Consider the following 23,171-nt stretch of genomic DNA (forward strand, 5'->3'; position numbering starts at 1 on the left):
AAGCAAGAATTATCTTTAGCTTTTTATTGATAATTTAAGTAAAACTCAAAGTTAACACAAAAGTGAAATTGTTTTCCAATTTGGTGGTGGATAAATTCAACATTTCGGGTCAAATGTGTCAATTCGTGAAGTTGTAAGTAAATAATAAAATTTTAAAAAGATAAAAACACAAAAATATAGAAAAATATATAAATTATGTAAAAGCATTTTGGCATATCTCTGTATTAATAAAGCATAATAAGTGTGACAAATAAGAACAATTTTTATAGACATAGAAATATAAAACATTCTAGAAAATTTTTGGAAACATATTATATACTATCATTATCACAAAATTTGTCACATTCAAAGCGTGTACACACATACTAATAACACTATAAAAAATAAAAGAAAAACTCAAAAAACTAGTAACTGGCTTATTTGATTTAGCTTCAATTTAAAATTTTAAAAAACCAATAGGATCGGTTCAATTTTCAAAATCTATTCAGGGCTCAATTAACCGAACTGTGAACACCATTTTGTGCAGTGACCAAATATAAGTTTTGGGTCTTGTTTAGGAACCTACTTTAAATGCACGTACCCATTTTTTTTAATTTACCTGGGTAAATATATCTTGTGTGAGGGCATATTTTACCATTTTAATTTTTTTTTTATCATTTATCCTCTACTTAGTAAACTCAACTTACCCAAATCTGAAAAAGGTATCACTTTCACAGAGTACGTAAATTGGTCAATGGGAACCACAATTCCATTGACCATCTCTCTCTCTTGGTTGATGGTCCCATTATATATCCAGATCAACATATCTGCTTTAATTTATGGCAATGTTACCAGTCTCGGACCAGAACACAAAATCGTCTAGTTGTCAGTTCGACCGTTTGAATAATAATAATAATAATACCAATAACAATAACAATAATAATAATAATAATAATAATAGTTTTATGTTATTTTTAAAGCTATTTTATATCAAAACAAGTTTAGTTAAATTTTAAGAACCAGTCAACTAGGCAGCCTAAAAACTGTTTTGACAGCTGATTCTTAAATGACTGTTCAACCATCCGGTCTAATCCGAGTTTTGTTTTTTGTTTTCCAAAATTTGACAACATTGATTTTACGTTCCAAATTTGACAGCTTCTTCGCGCTTGATAGCATGAGTCAAACCAAAAACAGCTCATTTTGTTGATGCTCTACCTCTTCTCGACCAAGTCTTTGCTTTGGTTGGACCGTTGTTTATGACTACAAATTAACGATGATCCGAGGAGTCCCATAATCATAGACAGTTATTTGTTAATGCCCTGGCCCACCAAATAACCAACCATCAAATTGGTTGGACACTTGGACCGCTGGACAAGAACCATTCGATAAACCGAATTCTCAGTGTCTCAGATAAGCAAGCAAACAAATGGTCCCACGAGAACTGGATGACATATATGCCCTTAAGATTCTTCCTTACAAAATTATACTTAATTACTTATGTGTCGTAACGTAGAAAGGCTAGGGATATTTTTGGTATTAAAGTTTGGGTTTTCAATTTCGTTGTAATATATATAGATCTACCAGCTTCTGAGTCTCAACTCCTATATCAGCGTCATCAATGAAAGATACTTCCATTATTTTCATCTCACTTTTCGATTCATCCTTCCCTCGACAAATCTTCTCCTCTTCTTTTTCTTACTTTTTTTGCATCTCGTAACTCCTCTTGAACTCTTGCAGTCTCGCTCTCTCCTGGCGTGATCTCCGGCATCCTCTCCCCAAACCGAATTCTTCGACACGCAACCAATAATTCTTGCGAACTTTCACGAATCTTTGGTTCTTTCGGGATCAAACGGTGCCAAACTAGGGTTTCAGAGTGATTGTCTTAAGCTTTTCGTCTTCCTGTACAGGTAGGTTTTGATCGAACGTCCTCTTCGTCTGTTTCATTTGTTAGCTTATTCTTTTTGTTCTTTTTCCAACGTTTACATAATTGAGGGACTGATCTGTTTTTTATCTTGGAGGTCTTGGCGCCTTATTGTGCCTGTTGTTCATTCTTTTGATTTTCTTGGTGCCTGATGTGCGATGTTTTCTTGAATTTTTCTTTTTCCATGATTGATTATATACAGATGTTGATATTCTTTAGAGTAAGAAAGAAAAGGATGAATCCTCGAGAAATTAATGGTTTCTTGGAATTCTAGACATTAATTCACTTAATTTTATATATTTTAGTTAATTATAATTGTTTCTGATATTGTGGTTCTTCCCGCGGTAATACAAGTTCTGAATTACTGTATTTTTTTCGTGCTCTATTTTGGAGTAAGCTATATTAAGAACTCCTTTGAGATAATAAAATCGTACCATTTTATATTGACTTTCTTCTTTTCCTGTATTTCTGAATGCAAGTGTATTTTCTGAGCACTTGTGCCTTTTTCTTTTGACAGCCATTATTTATTAAGAGATTCTAATCTACTAAAAGTTAATGTCTGGTTTAACATTTTAAATTGGAGATAGTTGCAAAAAGTTAGATTCTGTTCCCGAAATTTCCTGGTTTTGCCACCATTACCTTTCGATGCGAAGAATATAGTTCTCTGCTTTCTTTTGGTTAGATTTCATGTTGTTCACGTACAATTTCACTTGAGAAGTATGTTTCATCTATATGGATCATATTCTTGTTGATCTTGGGTGCGTAGCAGGTCGTTATCTTGAACATTAATATGTTTTCCCTGTCCAACTTTTTTCTTCAGAGCTGATTTGTTGCAGAAAGACAAGATGATGCGATCACATGCTAATTGCGTTTTCAACCCATATCAGCATTATTCATTTGAATTTATGAATCACTTTATCATCAGAGTTTCTCTTTGTCTACATGTGCATGCGTATATGTCAATATGATTTGTATTGATGGACAGAACAGCATGTAAACTTGTAGTACGGTAGATATATAGGAAGAACTCTTTTGCTTCTAAAATTCATTGTTTTTGTTTTTAGTTCTAAGTTCTTACCACAATATTAGAGTTTATTTCTGACTGAAAATTCTTTGAAAAATCATGAATCTATTCTGGAGCCTTGATAGACTTATCAGGTGGCATCCTTTACACATACTCAACCTTGATACTCTTCTTAATTAAACAGTTACTTTACCAGCATATATGTGGTTTAACTTTATATTGCATACATGTAAATATAAATAAATAAGATGGGGTTTTCAAGCGATTCTGCTACCACCTTTATTAGGTATGACATGTGCACATCTTTAGCTATTCTGTATCTTAAATATGCACCATTATTCAAATTAGCAGGGTTTCTGAAGGAAGCGAATTTTGATAATTAATTATACTGGTGGGCTCTAGTCCTCCTTTTCATTACTTTATATGATTGGTCTTCATGGTCCTTTTTCCTTTGGTCCTTAAAATTTCTGTGCTTTACATGCCTCTGGAGGGGCTTCAGTAAGATCTGGATGATATCTCAGTAAGCATGATTTTTAGCATACCTGTAACTTTATCTATTATGCATACCAGTATTCAAATCCAGAAGATCAGTAAAGAGGAATTTTTGCTAATTGAAATTCTGGGCAGTCAATGTGCCAACTTGTGTGTAGTCCGGGATCTTCAGAGAACATTCATATAGTTGAGACTATTGCTTTATTTGTCAAAGCTCCTATGCTTTTTGATTCTCTGTATTCTTTGTTAAATTAGTGTATTACCTGTTTGTCTTCTAATAATGATGGCTTCCATTATGATTGAGCAGTGAGAATCTCTTCTATGAGCTGAGACAATGAAGCCAGGAAATTCTTCTTTGAATCCTTATGCAGCATCATATGTACCACTCTCCAAACGAGAGGATGCTGAGAATAAAGTTCTTGAGATAACAAGTGATGATTCTAATACTGGTGATACAGCTGTGTGGTCTGCACATAAGAGCCAGAAGGATGCAGAAGAGAACCAGTTTCCAGGAAAAACTTCTCTTGACTATAATGTTTGTGGTATTGAAGAATTACTCAATTCCCTGGATTTAACTAAGAAAAGCCACATGGTTGGTGGTTCTCGTGATTCATGGTCATGCAGTCCCAGTTATTCAACAGAAAAGCACAACCCACATGATGATTATGAGATGGATCTGGCATATCTACAATCCATGTTTCCCAGTATATCAGCTCAGTCACTAGCTGATGTATACTCTGCAAATGCAGGTGACCTAGAAGCCTCTGTTGACATGCTCCGCCAACTTGAGGTACTATAGTTCTGTTCTAAACTAGCTCTCCTGTTTCAATTTCCCAAATAGGAATAAGGAAAGTAGCAAAGTTGATTAGTTCTAATTCATTGGAAGCTGTAAAAAATTCTTTCTTTTGTGTTTTGGTTCCTTGAACCTGAATATGCATGTCTTCAACCAATAAAGCATGATAATCACCATTTTGCTACTCTGGTTCGATTCAGTATTTGTCCTTTTTCCATTTTTTTTCTTTGTTCTGGTGGGAGATTTATCTGTTTCAAGATTTGGAAGAATATGCAAGTATATGCAATTATGATGCACCTCAGCAGCCTTAGAAGATTTAAACAACAAAAATAATAATACCAGGCACACCATTTCTATCCATTTAATTGACATTGTAGGTGGATTAGGCAGCTAATTGGTATTCATTACATTTTATGTTATCCTGTTAACTCTAACCTCAACCTACTAGGCATATTTAGTTCTGCTTTATTTAAAATGCACTCTTCACTTAATTATTTGACCAGGATACATGCTAATCTATATTTTATAGTTGGATCTTTTTCTAGATTGATATCTTTTCCTGCCTTATTTCAATCAACTATATCATGTGAATTTTGTAAGGCAATTCAAAATGTTCCAATCTAAATCCATAAATTGGTCTAGAACAACCAGATTTAGATAATCGCATTCCATTTTCAAGCTTAGCTCAAGATTTTCTTTCCCCCCATATGTTTAAATTGTTTGCCATTCTTTATTATTATTTTATATGGATGGACCTTCATCACTGAGTTGTTTAATCTATGTACAGATGTATCCAGCTGATGATTCTCCAGAATCTCCACGTCTTCCAGACACCTTGGACATTGGCGATGTGCCAGATGAAGGTCCATCCATAAGGCTGAAGAATACTAGGGGAAGCCAGCGGATCATCATCTAGTCAATCACCATCTGCCTCCTGACGCAATCGGGGGCAATAAGTGGAAAGATATGGTGAAGAAGGCGTTATCTCTGCTCTTTTTTTTTTCCTGTTTTTGTATCGTGTGGATAAGAAGCAAGAAAAGAGGTCAACTGAGGTGTTGAATATCGACAATGATACATGTTGTAATTTTTCACTGTTTTGTTCATTCTCCCTTTTCTTTTAGGCTCCGTCCTTTTCGATAAGTTACTTACCCGGGTAAATTCATCCCTTGTGAGGATTACACTCCTCTCGAATGAAAGTGAATGGTTTTTTCTCCCTTTATCCGTTTGATTGATGTTCTTTTGTTTGTGTTTGACTTCTTGCAATGCACCTGCGGAGGGCCCGAACAGGTCCTGTTCCATCCTAAAAAGAAGTGAATTGGGTAGAAAGTCATTTTCATTGAAAGCAAAAGAAAAAAAAAAAAAAGTACCCCCAAAAATTGGGTGGTTGTGAAAGTTGAAGTAGGACCAAAATTGGAAGATCCCATTGGTGAGATGGAGATACTTTGATTGGTGGGGTCCGGAATCTGTGCGCATGATGTGTGCCATGTGATTTCCTACTCTATATTACATAATCGGTTGTGGACGTGGCTGAATTATTAGTAACTAAACTGCATTTTATTGGTAATAATATTAAATTAACATGTCATTGTCTGTGCTATAATACCCACCAAGTGTTCCACAAAAAATAATAATAATACCCAAGTGCATCATCAAAATTTTCAAAAGAAGAAAAAAAAAGTGCATCATCAAAAGAGAGATTTGGGCGTTGGTGGGCCTATTACGTTTCCCCACCTTTGAGAATGGTATGCAGAGAGCAACACCGGTTTTCTAGTTATATACTAAAGAGAAATGAGAATGATTTAATCAAGCGATGAAGAATCAAATAACACAAAATAGCTCCCTGCCTGCGACACAAAGGAGAACTTGAGCTTCAGATGGAATTTTTGCTTCTGATTTTGGCTTTCTTTTTGTTTCTCTTTGATGCAGTTGGCATCAATAACACCTTACATCAATTCACTTCAGAAGTTCAGAATTGGAATATTCACAATGTTCCACCATTCTATCATCAATGTTATGATCCAAAAACTCAAATGAAGCAGGACCATTCTGTTTGCCATAAATGGTTTGCTCTATTGCCACTTGGACAGCCGCGTTCCTGAGAAGCTCATCTACTTAGGCCCGGTCCATGGCATCTGGACCCTTTGGGATCTTTGGATTTTCACCAAACATAACTTAATAGACTTTCGGTATGAAACCCTGGTACCTGGAAACCACCTGTGGAAAGCCAGAAGTTCTACACTCCCTCCCAAATAGGCACTAAGAGATCATGGCACACATCATGCGCACAGATTAAACAATTCTGTTTGGAAACCACCTGTGGATTGGACCTTCATCTGGCACATCGCCAATGTCCAAGGTGTCTGGAAGACGTGGAGATTCTGGAGAATCATCAGCTAGATACATCTGTATACAGATTAAACAACTCAGTGATGAAGGTCCATCCATATAAAATAATAATAATAAAGAATGACAAACAGTTTAAACATATGAGGGAAAGTCTATTATATAGATTTCCCTACTTTTTCCTTTCTTTCCTTACCTTTACCTTCAAAAAGTAGGAAAAGTCTATTATCCCTATGTAAAATAGATTATCCGGAGCACTTCATGGTAGCTGAAAACAGCTCTCAACCCTCACAAAGAACCAAACAGGCCCTTATCCGCTTCAAAGCAGCAGAGCCTAACTGAATCTCCAGCTCAGCCCTTCCAAACGGTTGGTTCGCGCGTTCCGACCCGGGCCCCGGTCGACGGAGCAGCGTCTTCCCGCGGAAACGTTGCCCTTGAAAGGGTAGTTTCGTAATTTTACCTATGTAACCGGTCGTATCCGGTGGAAATGGGGGCGCGAAAATTCAAGAGCCAAGACCAGAAGTCCAGAACCCGACCAGCCGGTTGGACGTCTAACACCAACACCCATAAATAACCAGTTCGTTACGTGCCTTCCCTCTTATCTGGCTTTATTATTACAAGGAAGCCAGCTTTTCCCTTTCAATTCGCGTTTCATTTCTTCGCCCCAGAATCTGCTTTTTTTCTTTCTGATTCGCTGATTCAAATTGAAGACTCTGTCAAACACAGGGAGGATTCTTATTTTGTTTGCAGCTCAAACCGTTGCACAGATTTCTAAACGGTTTACATGCTCCGTGGAGATTTTAAGGAGGATTTCTTCCCTATTCGGGAATCTACGAATATCAAATCCTTTCTTTTTTTTCCTGTAATCTCAATTTTGCATGCTTTCAAGGTTTTATAATTTATACGTTCCTAGTTTATAATTCGAGAGGTGCTTTTTTGTTGAAGCTTCTTAGATAATCTGATTGTTTTGCTTCAAAGAATCGCTGAAACCTCAGGGATTCTTTGTGGCTCGGGATTTTTGTGTGCTTTTGGAGGAAGTTTGCGGAGAGAAATGAGGAATTTGGTCTTATATTGGGCAGAAATTGAATAGATTCAAGGTTTTGTATTGGGAAAGCGGGGTATGGTGGTACCTTTCTTTTGTCTTTCTCAGTAGTTCAATCTGTTTTCTACCCAAAAAAAAAGTTCAATCTGTTTTTGATAGGATACGATTCATTAGTCCCGGAGGATCCCCGAATATTTGTTTTTTTGGGAGAGATCACGGTTGTGACTTGTGATCGAAGATCTCTTTTTGAAGAATAACGTCATTGGAGGTCCGACAGTTATAATAGTATCGGGGTTTCGTTGCGGTCTTCTCTGGGTGCTCATTGTTCTTGTTCCGAGTCGGGATGGGAGTCGATTACTACGATATCTTGAAGGTGAATAAGAATGCAACTGATGATGATGTCAAGAAATCTTACAGGAAATTAGCCATGAAATGGCATCCGGACAAGAATCCAAACAACAAAAAAGAAGCAGAAGCCAAATTCAAGCAGATCTCCGAAGCCTACGAAGTGAGTTTCCCTATCACTCCCATTTTACCTTCTTCCTTTTCCTTCAAAAGCTCATTACTTCTGCAAATGTTCACTTTCATTACGCATTTTGGGCATTGGGAGGTTTAATTTAACAGGAATAACTTGGTTTATTTATTTAGTTATTTATGGATTTTAAGGTTTCTGAGCTGAATAAGCAATTAAACCTACTGAAACCAGACATGCACGAACATGTTTTCCCGGATAATTTACAATGACCGATATTTGAATTCTGATTATACATATGTTGTCCATTTTGCTCCAGGTCTTGAGCGACCCACAGAAAAGGGCAGTCTATGATCAATATGGGGAAGAAGGATTAAAGGGCGCCCCCCCTCCGGGTACCGGTGGTGGTGGATTCCCATTTCCCAATGGAAGTTCTTCAAAGTTCAATCCCCGAAATGCAGAGGACATCTTCGCCGAATTTTTTGGGAGCAGCCCTTTTGGGTTTGGCTCAACGGGACCTGGGAAGCCTATAAGATTCCAAGATGGAGTTTTTGGGGGTTTTGGTGGGAGCGATAATGTTTTTGGGGGAGGCACTACTCCACGGAAGCCCCCTCCGGTGGAGAGCAAGCTACCATGCAGCCTTGAGGAGCTCTACACTGGGTCAACAAGGAGGATGAAGATCTCTAGAAATGTGGTCGATGTTAATGGGTATGGGCATTACTCTCCATGAAGTACTTAAATTTTTACATTTTTTGCCATATTTATCAGGGTGTTTTGCAGATTATAAAAATTATCTCTATCAAATGGTAAACGTAGCATCCTCTTTTCTTAAGATTCTTGTGTTGGTTGGATTATGATATGCTGGAGACCTTTCTTACGGCTAGGTTCTTGTTTGCAATAACAACTCTGCATATTTTTAGCTTTAGTGAAACTATGTTGTTAGTTTTGATTTTGGATGACATGTTACTTCAAGGGCACCTTTTATGAGTTATGGACTGGTATTGAATTCAGTATCCTTGTCTTAAAAAATTGCCTTTCTGAGTTGTTTACGTTCAACTGGAGCAGGGTTATGTACTTATTTTTCATATTTAAAAACACGGCCAGCAAAACTTAAATATAAAGTTATATATTTCTAAAAGCATCATTTCATTTTTTTTTTTCTGAACATTTATTCTGGTCATAAATTATCTGAGTCTTTAGTCATGTAAGAATGATGTTCTTTTTGGTAACTGCAACTTAACTAACGGAAAACAATAATATGTAGGTGGCCATTGTCTAAAATATCTATAAGCCAAGGAGGGTTAGAAAGCCCACATTTCATCTAAAAAAGTTAGCCTTTTTGAGGTATTTGCACCATGGTTGACATTTCTAGATGATATCTAGTATAACAATTACAAAACATAGCGTAGTAATTTGCACCAAGGTTAACATGAAAGCTTGTTAATTTGGAGTGTCTTGGAAGATTTCATTAGATGCCCTGATCTCCCTTTTACTTGACCAACTTTGTAGGATGCCGCTTTTCATATGATGGTAAACACAGGAATCATGAGAATTCTAAAATATATGGGGCAAAAAAAAAACATACATGATTATCCAGATTTGTGCTTCCAAAGATGACTTGTAAAGCATGACTGAATCTTTTCCCTTGAAATCTGTGTTGCTAACTTTGTCTGCTTGGTTGGGGCAACCAAATAAAGGCAGAAAAGAAACAGGGTGTAAAAAGAAATCAAAATTATAAGCTCAACCAAAATTTTAGATTAAACCTGGAGCAATTTCTTCTCTTTGATTGTTACAGTTCACCAAACTAAAATATGATTTATTGGAGCTACTTTGCTCATTTAAGTCCAGCATTGCTCTCAAACACGTAACATGGAAATCAGTTCAGAACTTGGTTTTTATTAACTTTATTTTAATAATATTACTTCTGTGGCTTCTGTAGTGTTTAAAATCGATAATAGTTCAATGCTACGGCATGGTTGGTTATATGTTTGGTAACATGTTCAGAATGTAGATTTTGGTGGGTTAGGAGATCCCAACACTCATTAATTGCATGGTTTGCTAAGGGAGTAGATCATGGTGGCTTACAATTTACACACATTCATTCATGCACTTAAAGTTTAAATATATGGTTTCGCTTTGCTGATTGTCATTTCTCTTATTAAAAATTAAAATACATATACATACAGACAGCTTGTTCAAGAATCAGAAATCTTAACAATTGATGTGAAGCCTGGATGGAAGAAGGGAACAAAGATCACTTTCCCGGACAAGGGAAATGAACAGGTGAACCAGCTGCCAGCTGACCTTGTTTTTGTGATTGACGAGAAGCCCCATAATGTGTACAAGAGAGATGGTAATGATCTCATTCTGACCCAGAAGGTTTCACTAGCAGAAGCATTGTCAGGGACCACAGTGAACATTGTGACACTTGATGGTCGTGACCTTGCAATCCCAGTATCGGATATTTTGAGCCCAGGATATGAGCTTGTGGTTGAAGAGGAAGGAATGCCAATAACAAAGGAGCCAGGAAAGAAGGGCAACCTGAGGATTAAATTCGAAGTGAGGTTCCCAACAAGATTATCTTCCGAGCAACGAGCAGGTCTCAAGCGCATCTTGGGAGGTTGACACTTGACAATGATGGTGGTCTGATCTTCATTTAACTTGTGTATCTTTTACTGACTGACTCAGTCATTAATAGTCATCAACAGGCTGGCCAATCCCATGTAATTCTTTTTCCCCCTCCTCTTTCCCTTCTTCCCTGCTATATTGGTGGCTTCACTTTCACATGTATTTCTCTGGTTTTTTCTTTTACCTCTTTTTGTTTGATTGCAATGTGGATGCGAGTGTGTGACAGGGTTTCTTATTCTGTTTTATCATTTTTCTGGGTGGGAGGGTGAGAAGTGACATAGCTTAAATTATGCAAAGATCTTGTTATTATCTGAAAGACGAAGGAACAGCAGAAACCATGTCCATCAACCTTTATGGGAGGTGCAGGGAGCCCCACCTCTCACAACCCGTAAAAAAATCAACCCAACACCTTCCAATCCGGGAAAAAAACCCAGGTTAGGGTCCCCTGTCTAGTGACCCGAACTAGACACCATGATCCATTTAGGGTCGGGTTGTGTTGGATCATGGGTCACCACTTTTCACACCAGGGTTTGACGCTGATATGGACATTTTAGGGGGTGTTCTACAGCGTAGATGAGAAATTCGGTGGTGTGTGGTGTGGATGAAAACACACCACCCCCCCTAACAAGGTATTTGTTCTGCACTGTGGGCAAAGATGTGTGGATTGAACAACACCACACCTCTGTATGTGTTCTACAAGGATTGTTGCATTTCAGTCCACACCTTGTGTTATGATTCCATGCATCTCAGTTACAACATGGGTTAACACACGATATGACGGTAATGGAAAATTATGAATGCTTCTCACAAAATCTAGCTAATTTAACAATAGCAGGTGCATAAATTCTTACCAATGGTGACGATAGTTGTTGCAGTGATAGATAATGAGGGTAGGGGTGCAAATGGATCGAATTATGATCCGATTTTATTCGAGATCTGATCATATTTGGTCAAATTTCGAATCACCCCTATTTGGATCTTTGAATTGAATAATAGGATCTGATCAGAAATCCGATTTCGGATTTGGATTCGGTTCACACCCTATCTAATCCGAGAAGATCCAGCAAGATTCAAAACGGATGCACGCGCTAGCGCGCTGCCGTTGCGCTGGTTGCGTGTTAGCGCAACGGCTTGAGCGAGCGAGTGAATTAGGTTTTGGTATTCCTTCTTGAGCTTCTATTTCTTCCGTTAAAGGAGATTCGGGAAAAGATATGATGAAAATAATTAAAAAATATTTATATTTTTTGTTTTTCTTTATTTAAATTAGTATATTTTATTTTTCTTTTAATAATTTATTATTTTTTAAAGAAAATAAATTAGATCGAATTAGATCCGAATATCTGACTTTTTGATCGGATTTGAATTCAAATCATTGCCTATCATATCCTGATGGAGCGCGATCCGGCCGGTCTTAGTTGTCTGTTGCCTTGCTTCCGAACAGGGTAGCAGGGAACCTGAAACGGAGGAGATGGAGAAGCTCCGGGGGGAACCCGGTGTAGAGGTTTCGAAGCTCAAGTTAGAATCCTTCAAAAGCAAGGTAATACCAAATAGCGCAAAGTTTGCATACCTCCGTTGTCGGGGGGCAGGGGGCTCTTATAGTCACCTCGTGCACTTGTCCCGGGGCCCTTGTCAGGTCAAGTGTGACTACCCTTGTGCTTGTCAATTCGGCCGTCGTCCTTTCTGCTAAGACAGAACCGTCGCTGCCTAACCGTCATCTAACTGGAGATGGCGGTGTCAGTGGCGATGGCAGGTGGTCGTTTAGGGTGCTGCCGCCAAACGTCAGATCCCAAGTCAGTCAGGCGCGGCGCCCTTGGGCACGAACTTCCTTAGTGTCAGGCGTGGTACGACTTGTTTTGGTTTTGGTGCCAAGTGATGCGAAGTGCTGAGCGAGGCGGTCTTGAGCTCGGAGGTATCTATAGGGCAGGTCAGTTCGGCGAAGTGTATCCCGAGCTGTTACAAGGTGGGTCAGTTCGGCGAAGTGTATCCCGAGCTGTTACAAGGTGGGTCAGTTCGGCGAAGTGTATCCCGAGCTGTTACAAGGTGGGTCAGTTCGGCGAAGTGTGTCCCGAGCTGTTACAAGGTGGGTCAGTTCGACGAAGTGTGTCCCGAGCTGTTACAAGGTGGGTCAATTCGGCGAAGTGTATCCCGAGCTGTTACAAGGTGGGTCAGTTCGGCGAAGTGTGTCCCAAGCTGTTACAAGGTGGGTCAATTCGAGCCCCCGATAGGGAGCTCAGTCCGCTAGTGTCCCCTTGTTCCCGCCTAGGCTTGGCCCCTTTTGCCGAGCTATTGTTTCTGCCACGTGTCACGTAATAGAGAGGTCGGGCCAAATCTTCCTTCATCAATTGCCCCCCACTCAAGGCTGGTTATACAATCTTCACGGTTCTTTGGCTTGTTCTTCAAACTTTCCGGTTAGTACTTTCTTGAATCCGTCTTTTCCCCAATGTCTAGCTTTGATATCTCAGATGATTCTTCGAGTAGGGCCGACGTAGGTTCCACCAACCGAGTCGTGTCCCCAGACTGCCTCAGTGATCCTGAGGTGGAGCTTGAGGACTACGAACCAGTAGGTCGAGTCGCTTCGAGCAGTTTGGCGTCTACCTCCCGCCGAGGTCGGATGCTAGACAGGTTTGGTCCTTCGACCATGACGCCTGAGGGGCTTCAATCAATACTTCTGTCTTACAATCTTCCTGGGGGGTACACATATTTTATCCCTTCGAGTAGCTTTCCTTGGGAACACGGTCCCGACGATATCGTGATTTTTCGAGAGCAGCTCGCTGCAGGGTTGCGACTTCCTTTCCATCCCCTTCTCGTCGAAGTCATAAACCACTTCGGTGTCACCATTGACCAGCTTCATCCGAACTCTATTCGGAACCTGGTGGGGACAGTTTCCCTTTTTTGCGAGCAGAACTTCCCCTTGGACCTAGAGATATTCTCCTCTATCTTGATGCTCAAGAGACAGGCGGGTCCTCTTCCTGGGGGGAGACGGGCGTATTACCTTACTCCTCGCCAGGGTTTTAAACTTCTGCACGATCTTCCTAACAAGGTCCCGGCGTGGAAGCGGGACTACTTCGGCGTGCGAAGTGCACAAGGATGGCCTTTTCAGACCAGGTGGGGTGAGGCCGCTCCCGATTTAGGCGTGACTCTCGATAAAGAAACGGTTAAGGGCCTCCGGCAATGGGCGCGGCAAGGCTTAAAATGCCACCACTACTTAATGGAGGCCAAGGTTATTGCAGCCGGCCTGAGTTCGGGTAGGTTTCTAGCTATGCGGTTCTTGCTTGCTCTGTTCTTTTCATTTTTTCTGATGTCGAACTCGTTTCTGCAGGTGTGATGGACGCGGAGAGAACTCGTGGGGGGTGTTTGTTCCAAGGTATGAAGAGGAGGAAGCGGGTCGCCAAGCGAACTCGTACCGAGCTGCCCCTGGGTGAGGAGCCCCAAGCCCCAGACCATACGCCGGAGGATCTGCCCAGGGAGCCCGAAGTGACTCCACCGGTGCACGAAACTGTCGGGGCGCCTTACGCTGAGACCACTCATACGGGCGCTCCTGCGTACTCAAGTGCTCCTGCTCACTCCGGGTCTGCTCATACGCGGGCTGGGCCCTCAGGCTCGGGAGCTCAAGGGGAGTTTAGGAGCGTGTTGACGCCGAACTACGCTCTTCAAAAGAGTAGGGATGCTACTTTCCCTGAGGAGGTCACGGCATGGACCGATCTTCCCTTTAATCAGGTCGCTTGCCGCGCCGTAACACATGCCATGGTGGTAAGTTAGATTCTGTCTTCCTTTTTTATTATGTTGCTTCTGCTGTCATTTGCTCACTTGTTTCTTTTGGTAGGTGAATTCTTCAATTCATGCCTTGGCGGCCCAAGTGGAGAGGAGCTCGCGACAAGCGCGAGCTGTTGAGGCTGCCGCTCATGCTGCTGAAGAAGCCTTCCGTGCTGCAGAGGCAAATACCCGGGCTGCTGAGGCGGCTGCTTATGCTGCTGAAGAGGCTGCTCGCGTCGCGATGGCCAGACAGGCGAGGTCTCAGCGTGACGCCGAGGCCATGGGGGTAGTTGTCAAGCATATGGCGGACTTGAAGTTGGATTTGCAGCATCAAGTCAAATATCTTCAAGAGGACATCAGGGAAAGAACACATATTTTTTCCCAAGGCATTGAAGACGCCAAGAAGAAGGCAGTTGAAGATTACATTGCTTCTCCACGTTTTGACGATCTGATGGTGGACTCTTACAAGAGGGGGTTCAAGTTGAGCCGGTGGATGATCCGGAATATGTACCCCGACCTCGATGTAAGTGTCATAACCACTTCGCGTATAACTCAGGAGATGGCCAATGCTGCCGATGGCAAGCCGGACTCTAAAGGAGAGGCAGGGCCTTCGGGTGTTGTTGAAGTGCCTTCCGATGGTGAAGAAGTGGCTCCGGGCATGTAAATTTTTTTTTTTTGCCAATGTACTGTTTCTTGCAATGGAGTATTGTCTTTTTCCCCTTGCTCATCTTCCCCGAACTGTTTCTTTGCCGGGTTATTAAATTTCCGTGGTCTTTTATGCCGCGAACTGATTTTTTGCCGAGCTGATAATGTGCTCTTCTTTGTTTGTCTACACCGAAGTTCCTCTTGGCTTGCCTTGTGGCACATAGGGCCTGATTTCGTCCACTTCGCTTGGTGGTTTATAGGTAGTATCGCCTTAAGTTCACGAGGTTCCACGTTCGAGGTACTCGTTTGCCTTCCAAAGTTTCGAGTTCGTATGTGCCCCCGAGCGCTCTTTTTACTTTATAGGGCCCTTCCCAATTAGGTCCAAGCTTGCCCATGCCGGGTTCGGGCACCATAATCTTACGAAGGACCAGGTCATCGACTCGGAAGCTTCGTTGCTTAACTCTGCTATTGTAGTAGCGAGCTACCTGCTGCTGGTATGCCGCTGTTCGGATGTGCGCGAGGTCCCTTACCTCGTCCAGTAGGTCGAGGTTGGTACGTAGCTCGTCTCCGTTCGTCCGATCGTCGTATGTTTCTAATCGCAACGTTGGTATTTCGATTTCAGTCGGGGTCACTGCTTCGGTGCCGTAGGTGAGGTTGAAGGGGGTTTCTCCCGTGGTTGCTTTTTCGGTAGTTCGGTGAGCCCATAAGACACTTGGTAGCTCTTCGGCCCACAATCCCTTAGCTCGATCCAGACGTGCTTTCAGTCCGCGCAAGATGGCTCGGTTCATTATTTCCGTCTAACTGTTTGCCTGCGGGTGTGCGACTGACGTGAAATTTTGCCGAATCCCCATGTTCTGGCACCACTCTTGGAACTTGATATCCTCAAACTGTTTGCCGTTGTCGGAGATTAGTACCCGAGGTAACCCGAACCGACATACTATGTTCTTCCAAAAGAAGTTCTGTATGTTTCGAGCCGTAACAGTTGCCAGAGGTTCGGCTTCTATCCACTTCGTAAAGTAATCTACTGCAACAACTAAGAATTTTCTTCCGCCTGTTGCTGGTGGGAATGGCCCTAGGAGGTCGATGCCCCATTGTGCAAAGGGCCACGGGCTAGCGAGGTATTTGAGGTCGGAGGCAGGTTGATGGTGGATGTTAGCATGCTTCTGACACTTGTCACATTTTCTGACGAGCTCGACAACTTCTGCCTTCATCGTTGGCCAATAGTATCCTTGTCGAAGTGCCTTTTGGGCGAGTGCTCTGCCCCCCAAGTGTCCGCCGCACAGGCCTTCATGAGTGTCGCGGAGTACGAACTCGGCTTCGGTAGGTCGTAGGCAATGCAAATAGGGGAGCGTGTACGACCGTCGGTATAACCGTTCGTCTATTATGACGTATTTGGCCGCCTGGCGCTGCACCCTCTTGGCCACATTGTGTTCTGCAGGGAGGGTTCCGTCTATCAAGAAGCTCGCAAGTGGATCGATCCAGCTCGACTCTGCTTCTAAGACGGGAGCGACCTCCTCTGTCCTCCCGAGAATACTAGGCCGAGGTAAGTCCTCTATACAGTTCTCATATTGTTGTGACTCGTACTGGCTAACCGGGACAGGGCGTCGGCCTCAGTGTTTTCTGACCTCAGGATTTGCCTGATGATGTGTAACCGGAAATTGAGCAGGGCTTCTTTTACTTTGGCCAAATATGCGATCATGGAGAGATCACGTGCTTCGTACTCCCCGGTAACTTGGTTCACCATGAGCTGAGAATCGCTGCAGATGACCAAGTGTTTTGCCTTTACCTTTCGCGCTAGGTCCAGCCCGGCGATCAGTGCTTCGTACTCTGCCTCGTTGTTGGATGCCGCGAACTCAAAGCGTAGTGCGCATTCTAATTTTGTGCCGCCCGGGCCGCACAAGACTATTCCAGTTCCGCTGCCTTGCCGGTTCGAGGAACCGTCCACGTGAAGGATCCAGGGCTCCTCATCCCAGTTCGCGCTTCGCCTGACTATGAGAGATGCCACACTGGCTGCTACTTCACGGGGTTCGGACTCTATGGGCTTAGGAGCTCCGGGTTCGCCCAAACTGGGGACCTCGGGCTCGACCTGTAGGGCTTCGTGGCTGAAAGTGCACTCAGCAATAAAATCTGCCAAAGCTTGGGCCTTGATAGCGGTTCTCGGTTTGTACTGGAGGTCGTACTCGCTGAGTTCGATGGCCCATTTCGTCAGTCGACCGGAGACCTCGGGTATGAGTAAAACTTGTCTAAGATGTTTGTCAGTTAGGACGATGGAAGTGTGAGCTTGGAAGTATGGGCAGAGTTTCCGAGCTGCTATTACTAGGGCGTATGCTAGTTTTTCTATCTCCGGGTACCTTGCCTCTGCTCCCTGCAAAATTTTACTAACATAATAGATGGGTCGTTGGACCCGGTCTGTTTCTTTTATCAGTACCGAACTGACCGCCTCGTCGCTCGCCGAGAGGTACAGTTCTAAGACCTCGCCCATCTCGGGTCGGGCTAAGGTTGGCACACTAGCGAGGTAACCTTTTAGTTCGTTGAACGCGAACTGGAAGTCCTGGGTCCACTCAAACCCTTTGCCTTTGACTACCTTGAAGAAGGGTAGGCAGCGGTCTGCTGACTTAGACAAGAAGCGGCTTAGAGCGGCTATGCGGCCGTTTACCCTCTGAACCTCTTTTACTTTCCGAGGTGGTTTCATATCTAGAATGGATTTTATTTTGTCCGGGTTGGCCTCAATACCGCGCCGATTGACAATGTAGCCTAGGAACTTGCCCGTGGTGACACCGAAGACACACTTGTTGGGGTTCAACTTCATGCTAAACTGACGCAAGATTTGGAAAACAGAATCTAAGTCTTGTATTAATTCTTGTGAAAACTGAGTCTTGACGACCATGTCGTCCACATAGCACTCTATCTTCGTACCAATCAGGGGCCGAAATAGCCTATTTACAAGTCTTTGGAAAGTCGCTCTGGCATTTTTTAGTCCGAAGGGCATGACTTTGTAGCAATACTGGTCGAACTTGGTTATGAAGCTAGTTTTTTCCTCATCAGATGGGTTCATCCTAACTTGGTTGTAGCCCGAGTAGGCATCCAGGAAGCTTAGCAACTCATTTCCCGAGGTCGCGTCCACTAGGCGGTCAATTCTGGGGAGGGGGAAGCAATCTTTCGGGCAAGCTCGGTTCAGGTCGGTATAGTCGACGCACATGCGCCACTTGCCGCTTGCCTTTTTTACCAACACCGGGTTGGCCACCCAGCTCGAGTAATGGACTTCCCTTATAAAGTTTGTTGCGAGGAGCTTCTCGACCTCCTCGTCGACCGCTCTCCAGCGTTCTGGGGCTAAGTTGCGTTTCTTCTGTCTAACAGGTCTGACTACAGGGTCAGTATTAAGTTTGTGAGTTATCAGTCTGGGGCTAATGCTGGGCATGTCGGTCGTAGACCAGGCAAAAATATCTAAATTTTGAAGTAAAAAACTCACCAGTTCGGCTCGTAGGGGGTCTTCGGTGGAAGCTCCGATGCTTAGTGTGCGAGTTGGGTCCGTAGCTGAAGTCGGGATTGTGACAGTTTCCTCCGTGGGCGAAGCTCGCTCCTCACCTTGCTCCGCAGGCCGCTCCAGTTTGAGGTCGTCGGCCGCCTTGGTTTTTCCCTTCAGGGCGGCAACGTAGCACTTGCGGGACTTGAGCTGGTCGCCCCGCGCTACCCCTATACCGAAGTCCATAGGGAACTTCATGGCCAAATAGTAGGTGGAGACTGCCGCCCGTAGGATATGCGTGATCGGCCGCCCTATTATGGCATTGTATGGGGAGGGGGTCGCGACTACCAGAAAATCATGGTTGAGTCTGACCGCACAAGGCCATGTGCCGACTTCCACAAGGACAGTTACTTTTCTGAGGGGCCTGACTTCCTCTCCGCTGAAACCCACCAGGGAGTGTTTGCGGGCTTCAGCTCGCTCCTCTGTAACTGCAGCTGGTCAAATGCTGATTTGAAGAGGATGTCCGCTAAGCTGCCCGAATCTACGAGTACGCGCCTGATCTCGAAGTCGCTGATCCTTAGTTTAATGACAAGCGCGTCTTCATGGGGGTAGTGGACTCCTCGCGCGTCGTCCTCCGTGAAAAAGATTGGTTCTTCGGTCTTTGGTCTCTTTGGGGGGTTCCGTTCTTCGAGGGCTGCTTCGCGAACTGAAGTCCGGGATGCTGCCGAGGTACACCCCGCTACCACCAAACCTCCCACTATTACATGGATGGTTCCCCGAACTAGCCTCTCTTCCGGAGGCTGCTTCTGCAACGGTTCGGCAGGTCTGTTACTAGACTTGGGGGCATCCTTTTCGTGCTCCTCTTGCCGACCTGCTTTATTGTTATTGTTGTGTTGTACAAAGTTTCTCAAGTATCCGCGATGGATGAGCCCCTCTATCTCGTCCCGGAGGTTATTACACTGTTCGGTGCTATGACCATGGTCTCTATGGAAACTACAATACAAATTCTTATTTCTTTCGTTCGGATTTCCCTTTAGGCGAGGTGGCCACTTAACGTACGGAGCGTCTTTGATCGTCATTAAGATCTCTGTCCGCCACGTGTTTAACGGCGTGTAGTCCGTCCGAACTGCTATGGGGGCCCGGAAGGACTGGTTCGGCTTCGACTCCCGAGTCGGGTTTTTTCTATTCACTGGGTTGGAGAGCTCGCCTTCTCTCTTTCTTTTCTCGTTCCCGCCTTCGGTTCGTTTGTTGATTTCTTCCTCTGTCCTCATGAACTTATCCGCGAGTTTGAGGAATTCGGCCACGGTCACGGGCTGGTTGGCCACCATGTGCCATTTCAATTCTTTGTGCGTCACCCCTCTTTTGGCCGCCGCAAGCTGCACTACAGGGTCCAACCGCGGTATCTGCAAGCATGCTTCGTTGAATCGCTTGATGTAGCCCCAAATAGATTCTCCTTCTCTTTGGACTACTCCGAAGATGCTTTCCTCCGTTCTGGGGCACCGTTGGCTGGTGACAAAGTGTGTGGTGAAGACTTGCACGAACTGGGCCCAACACTTTATCGACCCGGGGGCCAGGTTCCTGTACCAAGTGCGGGCTACCCCCCTGAGGGTGGTGGTAAAGGCCATGCACATGCACGATTCGCTGGCCCTAGCGAGGTGCATTTGCGACTGAAAGGCGTCAACGTGGTCGTTCGGGTCGAAGGACCCGTCGTACTTGTCCAGAGGTGGGAGCTTGAAGTCTCTGGGCAAGGGGACCGCCAAGAGTTCCGATGCGAGGGGGGAAGGAACAGAGAGAGCCGGGGCAGCCCCTACCTTGCCCGAGCTCATGTCTTTGCCTCTGAATTCCGACAAGGCACGGGTGGTGGTTCGGCGACTTCGCCGGCGCCTTCGCCGTTGAGCGGGCCTTGTACTGGCGCTGCTGGCCTCCGTGTTACCGAGCTCGATGGGCCCGGAATGCTGGTAGTCTGCCGCCAGGGCGCTGAATCGATTTTCGGTGAGCGGGAGCTCGGGCTCGGAGCGTCGGGGTGCCGACCTCGCGGGGTAGGTTTCCGACCCGCCCGCGGGTTGCGAGGCAGGGATGACATTTTTCTCTCTTCGGCCTGGGGACGAGGCATGGCTGTTGGGGTGGGGCCGGGAGGCCTTCGCCTGGTGGGGGCGCCCATCCTACGGGAGGCCTTGACCGGCCTCGGAGCGGGGTGGCGAGGCAGAAGTAGTGGTTGGTTCAGTGGCAATTGGGGGAACTGTTGTTGATAGTGATACTGGGAGATGTTGTGCAGTACTTGGTGCTGGTGAAGCTGGTGTTGTTGAAACTGTTGCATTTGGGATTGCATTGCCCGCATGCACTGCATCAGGTCCTCCAACCGATTTTGGCTAGCTACCAGGGGGACGGCAGCCGGTTCAGTGAAGGTTGTCTCAATGGGGAGAGGAAAGGGGATGCTTGTGGTAGGAGGGTTTACAGGTGCCACTGCTTGTGGCGCGTTCAAGCTGGGGATCCCATCCGCCGAAAGGGGGATGGTGAACTGTCCAACGCACACTACGGGGACTTGAAGTTGCTCCCCGGTGGCGTTTGTCTCCGTGCCACGTCCGGTGTTGCTGGAGGAGGCCATGAGTGTTGGGTTTTTTTTTTTTGGAGAAAAGGGGTTATCGAAGTTTGGAGGGAGGCTTTTTTAAGCATTTTCCCATAGACGGCACCAATTGATGGAGCGCGTTCCGGCCGGTCTTAGCTGTCCACTGCCTTGCTTCCAAACAGGGTAGTAGGGAACCTGAAACGGAGGAGATGGAGAAGCTCCAGGGGGGACCCGGTGTAGAGGCTCCGAAGCTCAAGTTAGAATCCTTCAAAAGCAAGGTAATACCAGATAGCGCAAAGTTTGCTTACCTCCATTGTCGGGGGGCAGGGGGCTCTTATAGTCACCTCGTGCACTCGTCCCGGGGCCCTTGTCAGGTCAAGTGTGACTACCCTTGTGCTTGTCAATTCGGCCATCGTCCTTTCTGCTGAGACAGAACCATCGCTGCCTAACCGTCATCTAACTGGAGATGGCAGTGTCAGTGGCGGTGGCAAGTGGCCGTTTAGGGTGCTGCCGCCAAACGTCAGATCCCAAGTCAGTCAGGCGCGGCGCCCTTGGGCATGAACTTCCTTAGTGTCAGGCGTGGTACGACTTGTTTTGGTTTTGGTGCCAAGTGATGCGAAGTGCTGAGAGAGGCGGTCTTGAGCTCGGAGGTATCTATAGGGCAGGTCAGTTCGGCGAAGTGTATCCCGAGCTGTTACAAGGTGGGTCAGTTCGACGAAGTGTATCCCGAGCTATTACAAGGTGGGTCAGTTCGGCGAAGTGTATCCCGAGCTGTTACAAGGTGGGTCAGTTCGGCGAAGTGTGTCCCGAGTTGTTACAAGGTGGGTCAATTCGGCGAAGTGTATCCCGAGCTGTTACAAGGTGGGTCAGTTCGGCGAAGTGTATCCCGAGCTGTTACAAGGTGGGTCAGTTCGGCGAAGTGTGTCCCAAGCTGTTACAAGGTGGGTCAGTTCGGGCCCCGGTAGGGAGCTCAGTCCGCTAGTGTCCCCTTGTTCCCGCCTAGGCTTGGCCCCTTTTGCCGAGCTGTTGTTTCTGCCACGTGTCACGTAATAGAGAGGTCGGTCTGATTTTGAAAATCGTTCTTACATTTCATAGTCCAATGATTTAGTGGTGTTCGGAGTAGTAGTAGTGCCCGACGTGAGATAGAGAGGTGGCAAACACGGGCTTCATAGTGATGAGCCCTAAATGCAATGGTAATATATTGAGAATAGTGTGAAGCATAAAAAAACACATTATAGAGTAGTGCAAAAAATATAGTAACAAATTGGAGATAAATATCCACGGTAGCAATGGACTGACCACGAGAAATAACTATGGATGATATTTTGCCTTGTGGTGTAGACCAATCCACGATATAGTATGGTTTAATCTACAACACGGTGCAATCAAACTAATAGTTTTGATGTGGCTTGTTTGAAAACACAACATCTCGTGGTGCTTCCACACCACCTTAATTGTTGGAATCGGATGGTTAAACCAAATTTTTAGTAAGGCTCAGTTTGGAAGGAGTACAAATACAAATTTGTAGAGTGCAAAACCTTGTATTTTGTATTATTTTTTATGTATTTTCACAGTACATATTGAAAAGATGGGAAATCCATCATATGGGTGGCCAAACCCTGTAGGAAGGTTGGGCGAAATTTCAAAAATTTCTTTACTTTCATCCGGGAATCCTATTCCCAGTTTAGAAAATTACATTTTCAAAGTTTGTTCTTGTAACCAAACTAGACCAAATTATAAACCAACTTAAGAAAGGGATATACCTGATACGGAATCCACGCAAGAATGCTCCTCTCAACGTAGGTGTTCACACCCAAAGAGTGTATTAAATCCTCCCTCCACTGAAGATGACACAGCTTAGGATAAGGCAGGATCAACAAATAGTTCTTCACCAAGAACTTGTGATTCTTCAGCAAGTATCGAATGGGACAGTGAGCAAAACTTCTAAATTGTTTCTTCTGGCAATAAACAATATTAAGATCTAATATTGATCAAATCCAAGAACTGGAGATCGAACAGGGTAGGGCAGCAAGAGCAAGAAGAAGAAGAG

At 44.4% G+C, this 23,171-nt stretch overlaps 3 protein-coding genes across 3 annotated transcripts; all 3 read left to right on the forward strand.

Moving 5' to 3' along the window:
- The first annotated feature begins 1,575 nt into the window (after positions 1-1,575).
- On the forward strand, positions 1,576-5,428 carry LOC148869245 (polyadenylate-binding protein-interacting protein 6-like). Its single transcript, XM_088967449.1, has 3 exons — positions 1,576-1,886; positions 3,724-4,206; positions 4,997-5,428. Exons 2-3 carry the CDS (start codon positions 3,751-3,753, stop codon positions 5,123-5,125), a joined length of 585 nt encoding a protein of 194 aa, XP_088823575.1. The 5' UTR covers positions 1,576-1,886; positions 3,724-3,750; the 3' UTR covers positions 5,126-5,428.
- Positions 5,429-7,146: 1,718 nt separating this feature from the next.
- On the forward strand, positions 7,147-10,929 carry LOC148869246 (uncharacterized). Its single transcript, XM_088973403.1, has 3 exons — positions 7,147-8,102; positions 8,386-8,774; positions 10,253-10,929. Exons 1-3 carry the CDS (start codon positions 7,938-7,940, stop codon positions 10,689-10,691), a joined length of 993 nt encoding a protein of 330 aa, XP_088829529.1. The 5' UTR covers positions 7,147-7,937; the 3' UTR covers positions 10,692-10,929.
- A 2,936-nt stretch (positions 10,930-13,865) lies between these two features.
- On the forward strand, positions 13,866-15,111 carry LOC148869247 (uncharacterized). Its single transcript, XM_088969904.1, has 3 exons — positions 13,866-13,914; positions 14,014-14,444; positions 14,518-15,111. Exons 1-3 carry the CDS (start codon positions 13,866-13,868, stop codon positions 15,109-15,111), a joined length of 1,074 nt encoding a protein of 357 aa, XP_088826030.1.
- The last annotated feature ends 8,060 nt before the right edge of the window (positions 15,112-23,171 follow it).

The sequence above is a fragment of the Nelumbo lutea genome, chromosome 2 (assembly GCF_056320005.1).
Source record: "Nelumbo lutea isolate HS-2025 chromosome 2, American lotus-T2T, whole genome shotgun sequence".
NCBI classification, from domain to species: domain Eukaryota; kingdom Viridiplantae; phylum Streptophyta; class Magnoliopsida; order Proteales; family Nelumbonaceae; genus Nelumbo; species Nelumbo lutea.